Source organism: Anabrus simplex, chromosome 9 (assembly GCF_040414725.1).
Source record: "Anabrus simplex isolate iqAnaSimp1 chromosome 9, ASM4041472v1, whole genome shotgun sequence".
In the NCBI taxonomy this organism is placed as follows: Eukaryota; Metazoa; Arthropoda; class Insecta; order Orthoptera; family Tettigoniidae; genus Anabrus; species Anabrus simplex.
This window is the reverse complement of record NC_090273.1, coordinates 7,096,089-7,117,405: the sequence shown is the minus strand read 5'-3', so window position 1 is coordinate 7,117,405 and position 21,317 is coordinate 7,096,089. Positions and strand designations below refer to the sequence as shown.

At 37.2% G+C, this 21,317-nt stretch overlaps 1 protein-coding gene across 1 annotated transcript in view; it reads right to left on the bottom strand.

The window, feature by feature from the left end:
• The window catches only part of Tbp (TATA binding protein), a 98,435-nt gene that overhangs the window by 64,638 nt on the left and 12,480 nt on the right, over positions 1 to 21,317 (bottom strand). The window contains exon 2 of the mRNA XM_067153937.2: positions 17,341 to 17,465. Coding sequence (XP_067010038.1) covers positions 17,341 to 17,465 — 125 coding nt within the window. The remainder of the gene's footprint in view (positions 1 to 17,340; positions 17,466 to 21,317) is intronic.

Sequence of the window (21,317 nt, the reverse complement as noted above, 5' to 3'; positions counted from 1 at the left end):
ATCTACTGCTCTTCTAAAAGTTACGGATGACGTAAGAAAAGCAATGGACGAACGCAAAGTGACCGTGCTCATTCTCCTAGACTTCAGCAGTGCTTTTGACACTATCAGCACGGACATATTAATAGCGAAATTGCATTCCTTCCATTTTAGCCACGCTGCTCTCAAATTGTTCGCTTCCTACCTCCATAACCGACGACAGTGTGTTGTCATGAATGATAAGAGAACGGAGTGGAAGTACAAAGTTAATGGTGTGCCACAAGGTTCTATACTCGGCCCCCTGTTGTTTATTTTATATTTGAATGACATCTCTTCTAAGTTGAAAAACTGCAACTACCATCTCTATGCCGACGACCTTCAAATTTACTGTCACACGAAAGTGAATGACATAAATGCAGCTATTGAAAATATGAACCGAAACTTAGAACAGATCAGCTGTTATGCAGCTGAGAATTCTCTCTCCATCAACCCAACGAAAACACAAGCTATTATACTAGGCCAGAGAAAACTGCTTGCCCATCTACACAGTCTACAAATTCCAGTCATTCAACTAAATGGCGTTGCTATCCCATTCTGTAAATCAGTAAAAAGCCTTGGAGTCACTATAAATGAAACTTTAAACTGGGATGAGCATGTCACTAACGTATGCAGGAAAGTTCACTCATCACTTCATCCCCTTAAGATTCACCAGACCGTATTACCTCTCAACTTAAAAATAAAACTGGTTCAAACATTGATACTTCCAATTTTTAACTATTGTGATGTTGTGTTGCTGGATGCTACCAGTGAACAAAATAGGAAATTGCAGAGAGCTTTAAACTCCTGCATTAGATTTATTTTTTCACGGAATTTTGCCTCGCATGTATCCCCTTTTTATGCACAACTTTCTTGGTTAAAAGTAGAGCAGCAGAGGAATCACCATGTATCAACCCTTATCTATCAACTCTTGACTGAAAATATACCTGAATATCTCTCCAGTAATTTCCGTTTTCTATCCTCCTTTCATGACCGTGACACGCGATCTGGGTCAACAATTGCAATACCTCCACATCATACATCTGCCTTCAGTAATTCTTTCCTTGTGTCGGGCGCTAGAATATGGAATGCTTTACCCCCTGAAATTAGAAATTGTTCCTCATTAATTACCTTCAAAAGACAGTCTAAAGATTTCCTCTTGAATACGTAGGCTATATCATGTAGTTATGTGTGAATGTGAGAGTGAATGTCTGGAGTAAATAGTTCCCAAAAGTTTACATAAATTACTGTTATATTTTATGATTTCCACCTAGAGTATTTAATATTGAATTTATTTTTCTAAATTTAGACTTAGGATGTAATCTTTTAGTTTTAGAGTTTATTAAGCTATATTACTATTATATTATATACACTGTGTTAAGTTTGAATATTAAGTTTGGATTCAGTATTAAGCCGCATAATGTGGTTAAGTGTAAGAGAGGGCCAAGAGCCCTAACTTTGCCACAAATAAAGACATCAATAATAATAATAATAATAATAATAATAATAATAATAATAATAATAATAATAATAATAATAATAATAATAATAATAATAAACACCCTCATAACCATGTGCAGAGATCTGTACCCTTTATTTACAATCCCATTTATGTGATTACCCCAATGAAGATCTTTCCTTATATTAACACCTAGATACTTAGAATGATCCCCAAAAGGAACTTTCACCCCATCAACGCAATAATTAAAACTCAGAGGACTTTTCCTACTTGTGAAACTCACAACCTGACTTTTAACCCCGTTTATCAACATACCATTGCCTGCTGTCCATCTCACAACATTTTCGAGGTCACGTTGCAGTTGCTCACAATCTTGTAACTTATTTATCACTCTACTCCAGAGGAGCGGCCTCATTATCACCTCACTGGATCACATCCAGAGTTGTAATTCGGGACCTAGTCCCACAAAGGTGACACCTTGACAGTCAACCATGGAAGGTCTTTTAAGAAATACTCCACCGGCTGAACCAAGAGTTCAGAGAAGACAGCATTCGGATACGGTGGGCTGCCGCTTAAAAGATACCGTGAAGTCGGAGGCATGGAAATACCCCCAGTACCACATACATGAACAAGACAAAGTCAAAAATCAAACCAAAGCAGATAACCAACTTCTCTACACACAATATAAACTCACTCATGCAAACCAGTAAACTAAAAGTGATCACCGACATAATGGACCAACACAAAATTCTTATCATGGGATTACAAGAAATAAGTAACACTGATCAGGATGCCTTGGAATATCAAGGGCACAGAATTTATAAAGGTATACCCAGGAAGAGGGTGATGAAGAATGTCCCACAATTTGGAACAGGATTTTCAAGAATTCAAATCAGTCTCCACGACTCTCAACGCTCAACATAAAGGTAAATAAAATCTATACTATAATAAATGCCCATGCTCCCACTAATGATAAAAACAACTCCTCAAAAGACCATGAGGAAACAGAAGAATTTTGGGACCTATTGGACCAGCCCATAGATAACATCCACAAACATGTAAAATTAATAGGCGACTTCAACGCTCAACTAGGCAGAGAAAGAAAATACCGTGACATCATCGGAAAATGGCCAGCAAACAAGAAAACAAATAAAAATGGAGAGAAATTAGTTGACCTGTTTAGAAACCATAATTTAATCTCAAAATCTACATGTTTTAAGAGAAAACCTCAAAAACTCAAAACATGGAAACACCCTGACTACACTAAAGAAAAACGACAATTGGATCACATCTGCATGGACAAATGCCACCACAAAGAGATCTATAACGTCAAAGTCCCCCGAGGAATAGACACAGGTTCAGATCACTACGTAGTTAAAATAAAAAAAATTAAGCTAACTCCCGAGAGGAGACTACAAAAGCAAGCCCCTGAAACTAAAAGAAAAATAGATCCTACTCAGCTAATCAACAATAAAAATTACCAAAAAGCAACTGAAAAAATAAAAATTACAGATAAACTTTAAAGATTTAGTACACAACCTTAAACAAATTGCAGAAGACCTGGCTCCAATTAAACCACGTAAAAAAACACTAATGGTGGAACAGTGAATGTGATGAACAGAGGAGAAAAGAAATCAGGCATGGCTATTACATCAGTCCCAAAAATCAGAAATATCCTATCAAAATGTAGTAAAACAGAGAAAAGAAACTACCCAAGTCTTAAGAAGACGGCATCTTAAGGACACACTGCAATTAAAACTCAATCAAAGGACTACTACAAAAACTTCAGAAAACAGCTCCAAAAATATGAACCCCCGACCCTACTGATGAAGGATGAAAATGGTAAGCTGGCTCATAACAATAAAGACAATGCAGAAATTCTGCCTAAGCTTCTAAATAGTGAGGAACCTACAGAACTCCTTCATTTGGACACCAATACCCCAATAAAAACAACACCAGAAAACATCAATTCCCACCATAATAAAAGAAGTCTACCAAGCACTAACGAAATTAAAAAACTACATAGCGCCAGGAGAAGATCAGACCTTTGCGGAAATCTGGAAATATGCAGGAAGATCAACAAAAGTTGCCCTCCATCAATGTGTCTCTATCTGGATTAAAGAAGAACTGCCAGAACACTGGACAACAGCCCTCATTCACCCACTGCACAATAAAGGAGACTAAACCGACCCTAAAAACTACAGGGGAATCTCACTCCTAGGCATAACATAAAAAATATTTTCAATAATCATCCTTAATACGATAAGTTTACAACTTGAGAAAGAACTAGGAGAATATCAAGGAGGTTTCAGACCCTGGAGGAGCTGTCCTGATCAGATCATGAGTCTTAAGTTGATAATGGACTATAACAGGAGAAGAAACAGAGATATGGTGAAAACATTTGTAGATATTAAGAAAGCATCTATAGAGAATCTCTGTTTAAAATTTTAAGACACCTTGGACTACACCCCAAATGAATAAACATGATAAAATTGGCTGTCACTAACACCAAATCAAAAGTGAAGTATTGGGGTGAAACATCAGAGTCATTTGAAATTAAAACTGGACTACGGCAGGGAGATTGACTCTCACCACTATTATTTAACTGTGATCTAGAAATTGTAATGAGGGAATGGTTTAGGAAATGTCCCCCAAAAATAAGGATTGGCTGAAAAATCAAAACAAATTGCCTGGGTTTCGCCGACGATTTAGCATTATTAGCAGTGGACATGAAAGAAGCAAAAGCCCAGATATAAGAACTTCAAAACATTGCAAATAAAACTGGCCTCAAAATATAATTTGAAAAAACACAAATTAAGCCCCAAAAACCAACACAACTAAAAGAAGTTACCATAAATGGTAATAAAATCAAAATAGTGACTCAATTTAAATATCTTGGAGAAGTAATAACACACAACCTAAATGAAAAATCCCAATCCGAACAAGAACAAATAGATTAGCTAAAGCAAAAAAATTAACATGGGATCAATGCAAAAACAAAACACAACAACACAGTTATAAAACCGGAAGCTACATATGCAACAGAAACCCTTTTTCACTTGAATAAACAATCAAAGACTGACAAACTTCAGAAAATTGAAAGGAGGATTGGAAGAACCTGCATCAGCAAAAAATACCAGAAAGATGGACAGTGGTGGATAATACCTAACAAAGTCGTGTACAAGGAGCTAGAACCCATTACAGATACTATGTGTAAGGGGAGACTGGGATTATTTGAACATATTATGAGGATGCAAGATTCAAGATTTCTGAAACAACTAGAACAACACAATCTCGTCTCAAAAAATACCACAACGGGATGTAAATGGATCAGAGAAGAGAGGATCTGAAGAAATTAGGCCTTACAACAGAAGACACCATAAATAAGATAAAATTGAATACAAAACTCAAGAATACAAACCTCTGCTTTACCCTTACACGAAACAAACCAACAACACGCATATTTTCAACCGAGGAAAGCGCACGAAGATTGCAGCGTCTGAAGTAGGGACCGCAAAGCCCGAACAATCCCTTCAAAGATACCTGAACGATGGACTGACCAAAGGGATCCTATGCGGTTCTAGAAGAAGATTTAGAAGAAGAAGAAGAAAACATGTCCTGACTGACCGATTAATCATCACAGAGCCAAACTACTGGACATAAACAAATGAAATTTTGGGGATACATTCATATTAGAGTGTAGGTGCTCGCTAAGGGAAAATGTTAGAGGTTTGGTTATTTCTTTTTTGAGGGTAGTTTCTAGATTTAACCATCACTAGAAACTCAGATTCTTTCAGTTATAAAATTTTCAGAAAACCCACTCAAACAGCCTCCACCATTCGCCAAGATTCAGTGCACCCCCAGTCCCACAAACGAGCCACATACAACAGCCTAGTTCACCGAGCCTTCAGCATACCTATGTCCAATAAAGATCTAAAAAACGAACTCAACACAATCCGCGGAATCGCAAAATTCAACGGCTTCAGCAATCATTTTATAGAAAGGATAATCAATAAACACAAACATCGCCCAAAAACTACCCTCAAAAAAGAAATAACCAAACCTCTAACATTTTCCACCTTCACGTTCAACAATGATATCTACAAGTTAACCAACATCTTTAAGAAACAAGGCGTTAAAATAGCCTTCAAAACCAACAATAAGAACATGAATGTTTTATACAATACTTCACACATCAACAAGACCAGCAGTTTTTTAAAATCAGGAGTTTATAGGATCAAATGTACCACCTGTAAAAAAACCTACATCGGGCAAACCGGGAGAAACTTCATTATCAGATACCACGAGCACACTAACGCAATAAAATACAACAAGTTTTCAGCCATCGGCCAACACATGCAAGATTATAACCATAATTTCACCAATATTGAACAAGACATGGACATCCTCGTATTAGCAAACAAGGGCCCTTTACTGAACATAATGGAAAATTACTACATACACCTAGACCAATACTTTAATGCCAGTCACAATCTCAATGAAATCTCAGAGAAACCCAACATACTCTTCGATCTATTTATCACTTTCCTCAGAAACAATAATGCAGCCAACCTAAACTCAATCCTAAATTTAATCAAAGGTACTTTTCCAAGACAATTACACTTTCTCCCGCACCCTTCAGCCCCACCTTAAGCCCTCTTCCTAAGCCATATTTCATTTCAATACAAGAACTTACTGATTTCCATGATTATAATTTTTACAACACCCCATTTATACTTTATTCTTTGTTAAAAACCTCTTAGTATGTATATTCCTTGTATTATTAACTATTACCATAACATCTCATTTCACTTGTTATTCTTTAAAATAATATTGTCTTAGGATTTCGCCACAAATGATCTTTGCTCCAATACGGCTGATGATGACCCCTAGATGGGTCGAAACTAGTACCGTATAATTTTGTAATTTTGTGAATATATTGTATTGAAAAGGTGGAAACATTTACGTTATTATTATTATTACTTATATATTATGACACAACCCTGTTCCTTTTTACAATGAGGCATCGAAAAGCTGCCCATACGCTGGGACAAATGCATTTCCAAAGCAGGAAACTATGTGGAAAACTAAATTGTAATTGCCTTGTGTTTTTCAATAAATGAATTTAAATGTAAAATAAAATCCCATTTATATTTGATCCCCCCCTCGTACACTAAAATTATTAATACCCTCCAAGGCATTATTTTCCAGATGAGATAAATACTTTGCTTCACCACTTGAATTCGTTACCCTTACCCTTAAATCTGAAGTCAAGTCATTCACTTACGACATTTATAGACAAGCAACAGTAATTTGCAATATTATAAGAACGGATTCTCAACATCCGGGCACACAAAAGAAAGTACATTTTTACAGCCTACGGTCCCTCACCATATTATTAGACGCACCTGATATTTTAACAATTCATTTGTTTCTGGGATCTGTTTTTGTAAACTGACTCACTGGGTTGAATATTATAAAACAGCTACTACTGCTCATTTGTTGTGCAGTATCATTCTTGTGAGTGCTGATCAAAGAGGAACATGTACCAGCTGCAGTCTAGAGAACAGCATTATTAACATCTAGTATTGTTGGTTTCCTGGTTTATTTACAATCTGTAGCCTCTAATAATTCTAATTACTGACAGATTTTTAGATACGCTACGAAAAACAATGGGTAGAGAAAGTGATCTGACGCCTCGAAAGATTGTGGAAGTAAAAGCGCTGATTGCCACCAACATGTATTTGAATCTGGAGATTTCTCGAAGATTGGGTTTATCTGAATCACCCATAAGCCGTGTAAAGAAGAAAACTGATTTTGGTGAGGAAATAGTCCCTCAAAGGAAGAACAGGTGTGGCAGAAGACCAATATTTTCACCAAGGTCTGAGCGCTCCTTAACCTTTTCACTGCTGACATATTTAGCGACTATCAGAACGCTCCATGCTGAACTTTTTAAAAATATTGTACCATTTCATTGCCCTGATTATGTCGAAATGAGGTGTTAAAATCGTCATTTGTGCCGTAAATAGGGATAAAATGTAAAGAGTTTTGCAGTAGAGAAATACGAATTATAAAGTACAGACATATGGAATTAAATTGGCCGTGAATATCTTGTGAGAAAGTACAGACTTATGGAATTAAATAGGCCGTGAATATGTTGTGAGAAAGTACAGACATATGGAATCAAATAGGCCATGAACGAGAAGTAAAAATGTATAGACCATCGGAATCCAAATGGCCGTGATTAAGAAAAATGCAGAACTCTTAAATTGTTAAAACCAGCAAGGAGAACAATCGAATATTACATTGAGTATCAAGACGAAGTTATATGAGGGAATTAACACGCAAGGAAAGGAGCTTGTTTTGGAAAGAAGATTTCTTGAATTATTGAAGAAACGAGTAGTAATATAGAAACATAACGCTAATCTCCGTATACTTAACAAGATTATTAAGCGCAATATCTAAAAGGACAAAGAAAAGAATAGCTGACGGTAGACTAGGACTGAATCGAAAATTATCAAGGATTAATTAGAACTGAAATTGGATAACGCTAATGTGAAGTATATTCACGTTAAACAAGGAGATATTTAAAGCATTTTTTTTTTTAGTCATTCAATCTGGAATACTGACGTCTACGGTGTTATAGTCTACCTTGCCTAGCATAAATAAGATTCAAGAAAATTCAGTAGATAATAGAATTATGAAACTAATAATATCTTTAATTATGTTTACGATGCATTTATTCGAGAACATCGTAATGGCCAACTAAGCTGAGGATGGGATTGGCATCTGACGGAAACCAGCCGGCTATTCCTGCGAACCCGAGACTTGTGACCACAACCCGGACATGACGCAGCCATAACCCAGAGATGGATGTCCCACAGAAGAACGAGATAACACTCGTCCCAGTCCAGTAACGCGTGCAGCAGAATAAACTAAGTCCCATGATATTAATTTAAAATTTATTCATATCTATCCTAATGTATAGTTAGTTAATATTTATGTTATTATGAAAGAAAGATCGATATAGGTATCTTCAAGAGATAATTTCAATGTGCAGTGTCATTGCGAAATAACTCATAATGTTTTTAATGATGGATTTAGGTAGTCCTCAATTACATATAATAACATTCATATTTAGGGAAGATTATGTTCGCTAATGAAGAGCTTTGATAACAATTTTTCGACTTATTTCCAAAGAATTATACCATGCACAATGTGGCCTGATATAGTTGAAATGTGCAACAGAAACAGATTGAATTGTAGGTTATTGAGGACGGATTCGACACCAACCTATCACCAAATGTAAGTAAATATAGGCCTGATATATTCTTTCTTTGACAACAAAAGTGCATCATTTATATGTATGGTAATTAGTGACCCATAAAGCGTCATTTGGTTAAGATATGAAATTTTATGAGTTATGTGTTGCTTAGAAAGGATTAATTGATATTTATATGTGTGGCGAAAACGAACACGACGGAAATATGAGGTAAGAGATGTGAAGGTTATGATTGATATGTATTTGTTGATATACTTGTTGTGGAATTATGGTATATAAGACAAAATATGAGGAAAGATTTTTATTTAAGGTTAATTAATGGTAATTTTTGCAACGCAATTCCAATTCAAGTTATATTTGTCACGATAGCGACGTGTATTATGGAGTGACGTATAGTGTGGGTTGACGTAACATACATGTGGTGATATTTGATTACTGAATTTACAGGGTAATAGCGGTGTACGATCATCAAAAGATTACTTCCAAATAACTGATATTATGGTATGATGATGGTATTTTCAAGGAGAATTTCCCATATTGCATAGTATTTTAACTGATTTAAGTCGAAACAATAGATCATTGATGATAGTGTCTTCATAGTCTTAAATTACTGCCATTAGCGAATTAAGAAATGTCACCTATGGTATTCCTTGAAATTTCGCGACAATATGATAGAATTTTAAAAAGATACGACCTTGATAAATATATAACCTATTTACAAAAGTGACGAGGCTATGTTAGAGAATTCCTACATGTTTATCAGAAAATATTTTGAATATATTCAATTGCAATTAGCATATATATCATTTTGTTTATTTATTGATATAATACGTAGCCATTGGAAGCTACGCATGTGGAACATTACTTATTCTGAGTACGTTATTAATGAAAAGAAGTGAATAATCTGAAGCAATGAATAGATTTTGAATATTAAAGAAGCATTTCTGACATTCATAACGTCTGACATTCACCATTTTTAAAAATATTTTTCTTCAACATTTTCAACATTTTTCTTTTAAATATGATAATAATTAAGCTTCAAAACAAGAAATTTTCTTTATCTTTCTGAGTGAGATTACGATGTATGCAAATGAATGTTTAGATAATTTATTAATTCATCCTGAGTTACTAGATGGTTATAAATAAAGCTAGTATTTTAAGAACTTAAATTATTATTATTATTATTATTATTGCTATTTAAATTATAGAAGACTAATTTTAAGTTGATTTCTTGGAGGATGATGAATAGTTGAACTTGAAAGTTGATTATAATTACATTTAATGATCAGACGGATATGCAGGTGTACTGGAAAACAAGAGCTGCGGTTCCCAGTCGAATTCACGTTAAAAATATTTTTTTTTAACTTTATAATCTTTATCCCTGAGTTGTATAGCGAAGCTAGCTGGAGATTTTCTTGTACGCCGGTGTGTAGCTAGTATAGTGGAGAGCATAGATGTCCATTCGCCATAAATAAGTTATTCGTTCACCCGATTGCTAGATCGGATCAAGAAGAATTTTCGCCCAACGTGATTGCAAAAAGAAAATGACGGTTCAAGAAAATTTGTTGCCCAACTGTGGGGCAAGGAAAGAGAAAGATGCCACAGGACCAAGCGAATGGCTCAATATGTTTAAAAATTTATGAAAATTTATCAAAAATTTTTTTTTTGCTAGTTGCTTTACGTCGCTCCGACACAGATAGGCCTTATGGCGACGATGGGACAGGGAAGGGCTAGGAGTGGGAAGGAAGCGGCCGTGGCCTTAATTAAGGTACAGCCCCAGCATTTGCCTGGTGTGAAAATGGGAAACCACGGAAAACCATTTTCAGGGCTGCCGACAGTGGGGTTCGAACCTACTATCTCCCGAATACTGGATACTGGCCGCAAAGCGATTACAGCTATCGAGCTCGGTGTCAAAAATAATAAGAAATTTCACCAGAACTGGCAAAAGAATACCAGAATACTTTTCATTTTGTAATTCTTTGCACAAAAATTAAAGACAGAGAAAATCAGAGTTTCTATTAGAGAAAAGAATACACTACCATATAAAATTTTCGATATTCAGTCACTGATGCCCGAGTACTTATCTTCTGATTCAATGGTTTTCACAGCTTCCATAAATTTGAAAACCAAAAGCACATGGCGTCTGCTACTTGAAGCAATTTTTCAAAGCCCTGGACATTAGTACATTGCAGGACTACCCATCTAGGTTGCATTCTGAGCTGAGTGCATTAATTCATTTAACTACAGATAGAAATAAAATGCAGTTGCATTTTGACTGATGGTCCACTATGTTCCTGAAAGATGTAACTTGTTGCCACTCAAGTATGAAAACCAAAGGAAACTCTAAAAGTACATACATACATACATACATACATACATACATACATACATACATACATACATACATACATACATACATACATACTTACATACATTATCATTATAGACTGTTATGCCTTTCAGCGTTCAGTCTGCAAGCCTCTGTGAATTTACTAAACGTCGCCACAATCATCGATTTGCAACTAGTGTTGTGGCCTCATTTAGTTCTACACCTCTTATCTTTAAATCGTTAGAAACCGAGTCTAACCATCGTTGTCTTGGTCTACCTCTACTCCTCTTACCCTCCACAACGGAGTCCATTATTCTCCTAGGTAACCTATCCTCCTCCATTTGCCTCACATGACCCCACCACCGAAGCCGGTTTATGTGTACAGCTTCATCCATCGAGTTCATTCCTAAATTAGCCTTTATCTCCTCATTCCGAGTACCATCCTGCCATTGTTCCCACCTGTTTGTACCAGCAATCATTCTTGCTACTTTCATGTCTGTTACTTCTAACTTATGAATAAGATATCCTGAGTCCACCCAGCTTTCGCTCCCGTAAAGCAAAGTTGGTCTGAAAACAGACCGATGTAAAGATAGTTTCGTCTGGAAGCTGACTTCCTTCTTACAAAATACTGTTGATCGCAATTGTGAGCTCACTGCATTAGCTTTACGACACCTTGATTCAATCTCACTTACTATATTACCATCCTGGGAGAACACACAACCTAAATACTTAAAATTATCGACCTGTTCGAGCTTTGTATCACCAATCTGACATTCAATTCTGTTGAATTTCTTACCTACTGACATCAATTTAGTCTTCGAGAGGCTAATTTTCATACCATACTCATTGCACCTATTTTCAAGTTCCAAGATATTACACTGCAGGCTTTTGGCACAATCTGCCATTAAGACCAAGTCGTCAGCATAGGCCAGATGCTTATTACATTTCCACCTAATTGAATCCCTCCCTGCCATTTTATACCTTTCAGCAGATGATCCATGTAAACTACAAACAGCAAAGGTGAAAGATTACAGCCTTGTCTAACCCCTGTAAGTATCCTGAACCAAGAACTCATTCTACCATCAATTCTCACTGAAGCCTAATTGTCAACATAAATACCTATTTTATTTTCATAAATGTAGCTGAAGGTGCCGACGAGATATCTCGGGCGCAGCAAGGACGTGATGTACTACCGCGCATGAATCATCTCGGACGTAGCAGTGTAAGGATTAAAGGAGAACACAACACAAAAACACATATTTTGTTATTCATTGCTAAATACGCAATATGGGAGTTTAATAACAATGCCATCAATCCGGTGCCTCTATGTCCAACCATTCTCAAGTAATATGTGGAAGTAGTAACTGCTCATAACGTCACCGTGCTGTCGAGTCTACCTGGTACCCTTGACGCTGTACATAAACTGGCGTAGTCTTTTCCAGCACTCCATCTGCTACTGCCGTTCCCAAATAACTGAGAGCATTCCGTGTATCCCATTCGGACCTGCTGTTTTCATCATGTCTGAATTGACCTCAGGCTCTTTAGTGTTATCTCCACTTCCCGTCATGTTAAAGGTTACAAATATGAAGTTTTGAAGCTTCCACCTAATCAATACATATATTTATATATTATTGTTCTACAATACCGGTTTTGACCTTGTGAAGGTCATCTTCAGCTGACAATCATAACATACAATTAAAACATCACAATAAGAATGTCACATGATATGGGTGAAAACATAGTCATTACAATTGTTCTAGTTTAAATAATCGTCTACAATAACTGGTATAATAATTAAAAACTTGATATTACTATATATACATGAATGATGTACGTTAAAATACGTTTTTCATAAATTATAAAGGTGTTGCATAGTATGGATAAAAACGTTATCAATTTGCAAATGTTTTTCATCTCATCTTCGTCTACGTTAATCGGTATGAGAGTTAAAACTTTGCAATACTATTATGTGCACAGGTGATATATGTTGAATGTACAATATTCTTGAATTGTGAAGTGTCCACTGTTGCACATTGAAACTTATGGCTAGATGAATAAAACATTTTGAAGTACAGATTAATTCTTGTGGCGTGTTGTATATGCGACTATGTTATATGATCAGCCGTGTTCGTCTACTGGTGGTATAATGGTAAGAGTTTCTTGAAGTAATATGAACAATTATGTTGAAATCAGGCAGTTGTCCGGTGTTTAGTGCGGGACTTCGTCGATATATACACAAAGCTTATAGTTTATGCTAAGACTGAATTGACCATAAAATACGGTATATAAATGTAAATAAGTTGTTGTTTTACCCACGTGCTTCCTTTAGTTTATATGTTATTTGATTTTGTCAAATGTCAATATGTATTATAATACTTGATTTCAACATATTTTTGTGTTTTGGTTAGCATGAAAGCTCCTTTCTTCACTTTGTGTTGTAGGACATATTTTGTATCTGTAAATAGAAATGAAGTGTAAGAAATATTGCGTCTGCCAAGTTTGTTTTGAAGTTGGAAGGGGTGTGCATGTACTTACTGTAGATGTTGTCACTTGATGTGTGCTATTCGGCAGCACGTCGAGCACTGTCCGTGTTTGTCTGAAGTTGCTGCTTGTGGCTGCGGAGGGGAAGTTCGGAGGGGTAGGAGGAGCGGCTGTTGAGGAAGTGGAACTGGAGTGGGATACAGAAAGCTACAACTCGTATGCTAGTGCAATATGTGCTCCAAGAAACGAATTCAACATTTTCCCCAAGATTTGTACCTGTTCTTCTACAGTGAAAGTTTCCCTTTCCTTCCTTCTTTTCCTTCAGTATTTGCTAGAAAAGCAAACATCAACAATAAAGCAACAACAAAGCACGATGAACAAATATGTACAAACATAAACAATATGACACACTATTCCTATAACAATAACTAAATGTGACAAATTCGAAACAATAACTTTTAACAACTGCAAGGACAAAAGGAAACAATAACCTGGGAATAAACTCAAGCAAGAAGAACACTGAATCTCTTGATAACTTCACAACTAAACAATGATGTAGCTTCTCAAAGAATGCACGTGCATGTCTAGCCGCAGGGGGCAAAGAGGGAGTTCCATGCTGAGAGTTAGACCATGGTAGTTTGATTTGGACATCACGCCGTGATTACTCGAAGCATTCTAGGTCAGTTACGAATGCCATTTTACTTCTATTTTTCCCCTTTTCAAAGAGTCTGATGTGGCATAAATGGTGGGAAGCATAAAATGTAGCAAACATAAAATATGAGGACTTCAAGTATATCGTGAGCATAGGAAATCTGAGGGGACCAACAAAAATTGCTGTAAACGATGGAAAAATGTTGAATACAGAATAAAATAGAGTAATACTTTATATTATTATTAGCAGTGATTTAGTAGCAGGTTTGCAAATCGCTTCCCATCACTACAAACAATGGTCAATGTAATGTTACTGTTGATCAATGTTATGCGCTTTCAATATTGTAGGCCTTCACGTACATTTAGTTTTCTTCCTACTCTGAAATACCACTCTTATCATAGTCGGTACGGTAAAATTGAATAAAACATAAATGGTCAGAAATTGTATTCTCTATAACTTTTGTTATGTAGTACTTTTCGATATGACCAATAACATAGGTATTTAAAAAATAAATTTTAAGCTCCTTCCCATAAACTATAATTTCATCCGAGGCGAATAAAACTGTTTATAACTTAGACTGTATTTTCTTATTCCCCTACTCTATATAGTGACTTGCATTAAATTCTGTTAACCCATTTTCTCGTGGCTCGGCGTTGATATGGAGTTGGCAACAAAAATACAAATTCATGAATATCTGTGTTATCAAAGCCGGTACGGTAACAATGTATGACATAAATTATTGGAAATTTAATTCTATATAACTTTAGTTATGTAGTATTTATCGATAGGACCACCAATAATATAAATATTTGAGAATTTTTTTTTTGCTAGGGGCTTTACGTCGCACCGACACAGATAGGTCTTATATATCAGGTCTTATATATATATCCATGGGAATTTAGAATTTTCCACACAGATAGGTCTTATGGCGACAATGGGATAGGAAAGGCCTAGAAGTTGGAAGGAAGAGGCTGTGGCCTTAATTAAGGTACAGCCCCAGCATTTGCCTGGTGTGCAAATGGGAAACCACAGAAAACCATCTTCAGGCCTGCCGATAGTGAGATTCGAACCTACTATCTCCCGGGTGCAAGCTCACGGCCTTCCCCTGAACTACCATTTCACTCAGCATGAGTAAAATGATTTATAGCCTAGATTGTAGTGGCTCATCCCTGGACTTCACATACTGATTTTCATTAAATTCTCTTCAGCCGTTTTCTCGTAATGTGTGTACATACATACACACAAACAGACAGAAATTACGGAAAAGTAAAAAGTGCATTTCCTTGTTACTATGGACATGACCGATACAGAAATACCATTCTTTTCAAATTCTAAGCAATGTACAGACAAAACTCTTATTTTATATTTAAAGATTTATAGTGTCTCCTGGAGTATGAAGAAAGAAGTTTAGTTAAACGTTCAAGTGAAGCAATAACACCAAGCCTATGTTCGTTTAACCCCTCAGCGTCGCAGCCATTTAAAGAGCTTCCTACCCCGCGGCCGGATGAGATTTCAACTACGCGCGACTGAAATACATTGATTCACTTAAAACGTTACTACATACATAAGAATAGCCCGATATTCACGAAATTTGGAATTCTTTATGATAGAACTATGTACGTGCAGATAATTACATAATTGTTTCACATTTCCTTAGTAATTTAGTTTCGTGTGATAGAGTTCGAAGCACTCTTCGAGACAGAGAGCCAAGTCACACTCCTGGCAGCAGTACACCGACATCTTCTTTTCGCCGTGTTTTGAACACACAATACAACGTCTCTGAGGTTTGGATTTCTCACTCTTGGGTGCTGATTTCCTGATCAAATGTCTTTCCTGCAACCTTGGAACTGTATTATCTGATGCACGCCGGCCTTGAATATTTCGTTCCCCGCCCGAGCGAGCGTATTTTGTAAACAAACCTTCCATCAGCTGAACCCGATAAGATAACTGCTCAATGTTTGTCCCTGTGACTTGTCTGAATATTATTCGAGAATTTAGGAATCAGAATTCACTCTTGAAAACTTCCCTTTGACCTGTATAATTATCTATATTCTTCTACACGAAATTTCCAAGTACTGGTTCTTCCTCATCGTCACTCTCATCATTTACCACTGCATCCGTCACAGCCACATCATCTATTTCATTATCACTGCTGCTAATACTGTCAATACTACTTTCAACTAAACTTTCATCTGAATTATACAATATTTTAAGCACGTTACTGTCAGTCAAACCACGACTGGTGCTAGCCATTGAGCGCGGCGCGTCACACGGACTGATGAAGCTGCAGCGAGTCCGAAAGCAGCAGGACGAAACTGAATGAAGGGAATAACAAACCAACTCGATACATATTTCAGATAAAAGATAGAGACATCGTCTTTCAAACAAGATATATACCATGAACAACTGGTTCTCGCATCGTATCACAGAAAGCAGCACTAACTGATGCCTACACAAAGCGCTCGCGGAGAGTTACGAAAATATTACAAGCCTAGAAATAAAGACAAATATAATAAATAAACCGCTCTCTTAATGTAAAATTAGAGCAAAGAACATCGCGCGGAAAGACCAACTTCTCAGATCATCATTTCTTTGTTTTATTCCGTGGGAAATAATGAAGCAAACAGACTTTTAAAAAAGCAGAGATCAGTGCTCAGACTTATTTGACAAATAATTATCCTTGCAAAGACAACTACATGTTAACGATTTTCAATTCTTATTTACAACACTGATAAACCTCAAAATGTCTTCTAGGAAACAAAACAACTTGCATATCCATAACTCCAAAACTCTTCGCGCTATAGCCGTAAATGCAAAACCATGTATGGGTCTATACCACGTATAGAGGTCGGCGGCTACGGAAGAAAAGAGTGTCTATACCACGTATAGAGGTCGGCGCTGAGGGGTTAACGGTAGTACAAGGCCAAGTTTCACACACACTCTCTTTCAGTCTTGAATAACCCCCCATTCTTCTTCCTAACTGGCTTAGCTCACTTCAGGCACATTCGGGTGCCACGTCCTTCCAGCTCCACTCTGATTAACTCCTAAGTGATTCTGCATCTTACTGGCTGAAGAACATAAAAATGTGTTCATATCTACATGATTTCAGTCCTATAAATACATACTGCAATTGCGGAACAATGCCAGGGTCTGCAGACGAAGGAGTCATTGGTGTCATTGGGGTAGCTGGTCCCATGCTCGCAGGCGCAGGGGCGATCTGACTGGATGGAGCAACCATTGGAGACATTTGCTGCAAAGAAAGAAATGTATAAATAAATATAAACATATTCATACAAACTTCAGTGTTCAAGCCTCTCTGAATTAAATAAGCACTTTCACAGCTAGCACTGAGGTCTTTCCTACTACAGCACCTCTTGTTTTTAACCTGTCCCATGAACCTACTACGCTGTCGTACCAGGGGGAGAGGTAATACTCCCACGTAGTGGATAGCGGGGTCGTAACCGGCTTGTCTGCAGACTTGAGCGAAATAAAATAGCTCTCGCGGACCAGACCAAACACACAACCCCCTATGGGTGAAGGACACAGACAAAGAATACACCCACGGTATCCCCTGCCTGTCTAAGAGGCAAGTATGACCTTTCTTGGGCATGCTGTGTCGTCCGATGGCACCTCTGCTGATCATACTAGAACCCAGCCTATCAGAGAATGTCAACCCCCTAATAACTATCTGAGACGTAAGGACGTCAAGTTCTCCTGGGGTCCACCCCAGCAAGAAGCCTTTGAAACACTGAAACTCGCTCTATTCAATGCTGCTGTGTTGGCCATATCTGATTTCAATAAGCGTTTCATCGTGCAAATTGATGTCTCTGGAAAAGCTATTGCTGGTGTGCCCTTACAAGAGTATGAAGACGGTCGTAGACTGGTAGCCTATGTATCTAGGATCCTCACCAATCTAGAGAGTAAGTACTCTATCTACGAGTTGGAATGTCTTGCCGTACTGTTTGCCCTTGAGAAGTAAATTTCGACCTTGAAACTGATAATCAGGCTCTCTCATGGGTATTGAATTGACCCAAAAGAACTGGCAGAATTACTAGATGGGCACTTTGAATTTCAGCTTTTAGTTTCCAGGTTAAATATATCAGAGGTTCAGAGAATATCATCGCTGAAAATTTGAGTAGAATGTATGATAGTGACTTCGGTCCTGATGTAAAATCTGGTGTAGAAAAACTTAATGAAGCTAATGTTGTTGGCGTTAGTGCCATCCTTTCGGATCTGCCTTTGTTATACCATGATTTTGGAGATCATCAGAAATCATACCCAGAGTTGAAAGAAATCATCGACAGAATTGTAGTAAAACCTTACTCCCCAGTTAAGGATGTTCTTTGTTGTAAAGGTCGGGGTGACCATAATTTCAAAATTGTTGTTCCTCAGGTACTCATACCAGACATATTTAAATACTATCACTGTTGTCTTATTGGCGGTCATTTGCGTACATTCAAAACAAGACAGAAAATCAGACAGTTCTTCATTTGGAAAAAGATGGACGACGACGTCCGAACTACGGTTAAATCTTGTGCAATTAGTAAACCTAACCTGAACAACCGTGTTGGTTTATTACCATCTTCACAAGCCTCTCGTCCTATGGGAAGGTTATTCATTGATTTTGTGGGCCCTCGCCCTAGTTCTACCTCGGGAAACACTCATATTTTTGTGTGTATTGATGTGTTCTCTCGGTTTTGCTGGATTATTGCCACTAGATCTACTACTTTTCAAACTTCTATCAACTGTTTGAATTCTATTTTTGCATCCTTTGGTCCTCCGAAGTTTCTGGTTTCTGACAATGCCAGTACATTCACTAGCCATTCGTTTAAGAAATATCTGTTTGAGTTGTGCATCTCCCATGTTACAACCGTTCCATTCTATCCAAACCCATCTTACGCCGAGAGAATGAATAGGAACCTGAAGTCTGCCCTGATCGCGTATCATCATAATAATAATTCCAAGTGGGACTCTTGCCTACACTGGTTAGCTCATGCGTTTAACTCTGCCTCACATGAATCACATGTTAAAACCCCTATGTCCCTCATGTTCTGTTATACCCTGTATTCTACTATGTCCAACGTATTTAGTATTGATGATCTTCTTCCCGATCTGTCTAAACCCAATGATGTTCAGAAAATTTGGGATGAAGCCAGGAAGAATTTGTCTGTATCGTACGAGAGGGGAAGGGATAAGTATAACAAGGGTAAAAAGTCAACTAGGTTGAAAGTTGGTGATCAAGTTTTTGTCAAGTCTTATCCCATTAATAAGGCCATTAACAAAGGTCCCTGTACTGTAATACAGTTTCTGTCTCCAGTATCGGTGCTGGTGAGTGATCCCATCGCTAAGAGAATTAGGTGAGTTCATCTTTCCCAGTTAAAATAGCGTTAATGTATATTCCTTTTCCTTTCTTAGGGGCTTCTTGATAACTCATGCTGTCTGTGGTTTGAGTCTGTGGATGGGGACTACATTTCAATGAGCAAAATTTATTTAATTATATCTTTATATTGTTGATGGGTATGGATTTGATTTGGTGAATGTTTCCATGTATAGTATTTTTAGCCTTGGTGTTTTGGGTTCTGTTTCCCGAGCTTGGGATCCTTTTCAGTTCGAACATTGTGGTTTAGTAGTGTGTGAAACCATGTGGCAGTTTCCTTACTGTGTCAGATTCGACTGGCACATCTTAAGATTTTCTGAACCAAATTTTCAGCATTCATATCTCGTGTAAATCTTGATATGTTTGTGTAGTAGCTTACTACCTTTGCTTACTGTGGCCACTGTCCTTTAAAAATGAGTTAGTCATTTGTGGTGGGCATGTGCCCTTTCACTAACGCTGTAAGTATCTATTTATTTAGCCGTTAACAACTCATTGCTTGATTGGTATGGTTTGCATGCACATTCAGTTCGTCCTAAAATTATTAAAACCTGATCATTCAAGATTACTAAAGTTGATCATAAATTGAATTATGGGCTGACATGTTATAATAACCTTTGCACTGCAGCAATTTTAGAAAATTTTATGTAAATTCTAGTTCTGTTTCATTATTATTCATGTAAGTGAAAATTGTTAGGGTGTTGTAACTTATACCAATTTCTGATTAATTCTAGTGTTCTATCTCTGGTGATTCAAGTCTATTTCTGTGGTGTAATTGGCATCTGTATTGGCTGTGGTACTGTTAGGTGTTCATTGCAAGAACCGTGTAATGTTTTTAAATTTTTTTCATAATTTGGGTGGGTCTGCTAGTTATTAAGCAGTACTCGGTGATAGATTCTATTTGTTAAGTTTTTTTTGCGTGGCTGTTGGTTATTGTTGAGCTCTGTCTATCAGTGTTGAGGTGGTTGGCTGTTTGGCTTGGGCATGGACTTGACGTCTTTACTGCTTTCCTTCTCTGACTACTGGTGGCACTTGCTTCTCTGTTTCCAATTGCTCTGGTGCCCTCCTTTAAATTATTCCTGTCACCTGGTTGTGGAACATCCGTTTGGTGAGTGATCTATAACTCGTAGTACCTGCCTTGTAGATTTTCAGGTGCGTAAATTATTGCCCTATCTATCTTTTAAGATTTTGATCTTGATATTCCTTCTGGTAAACGTTAACGGGGTTATTCCTTGTTGTATTCTTCGGTCTCATGTGGTATTAGTTCTGCGCTCTACTAAAAACATTATGTACCTGTTTTCTTGTCTCTACATTCTTGAATTATTCTTGTATTGTGTTGTTCAATTTGAGTTGTGGCTTCCGTGTATTCCTACCTTATCTACTCGTTATTGTGGTGTTGCGTTGTTCAAAAAGGATCCTTAACTTGAGGAGGGCATCTCCTTTTAAAGCTAGAAGGTATGGTTCTGATCCTGTGTTTGGTAATGTTGTTATGGTAACGTGAGTTTCTTTTCGGGGTTATATTCTGGGGTGGCATGACGGCTGCTTGGCATGCTGTTGAGGATAGAGAAATCCTTTAATCCCTTATGGGCTGACACGTGTTTCTTGGTAGTCATTATGGTTGTGTTGATGTTATTGTGTTGTGTTAATGATGTGGTTATGGCACTTCGGTATGGGCAATGTGTTGCCTTTAACTTACCTCTGCGTCCCAGTAGATTTGCATGGATCTAC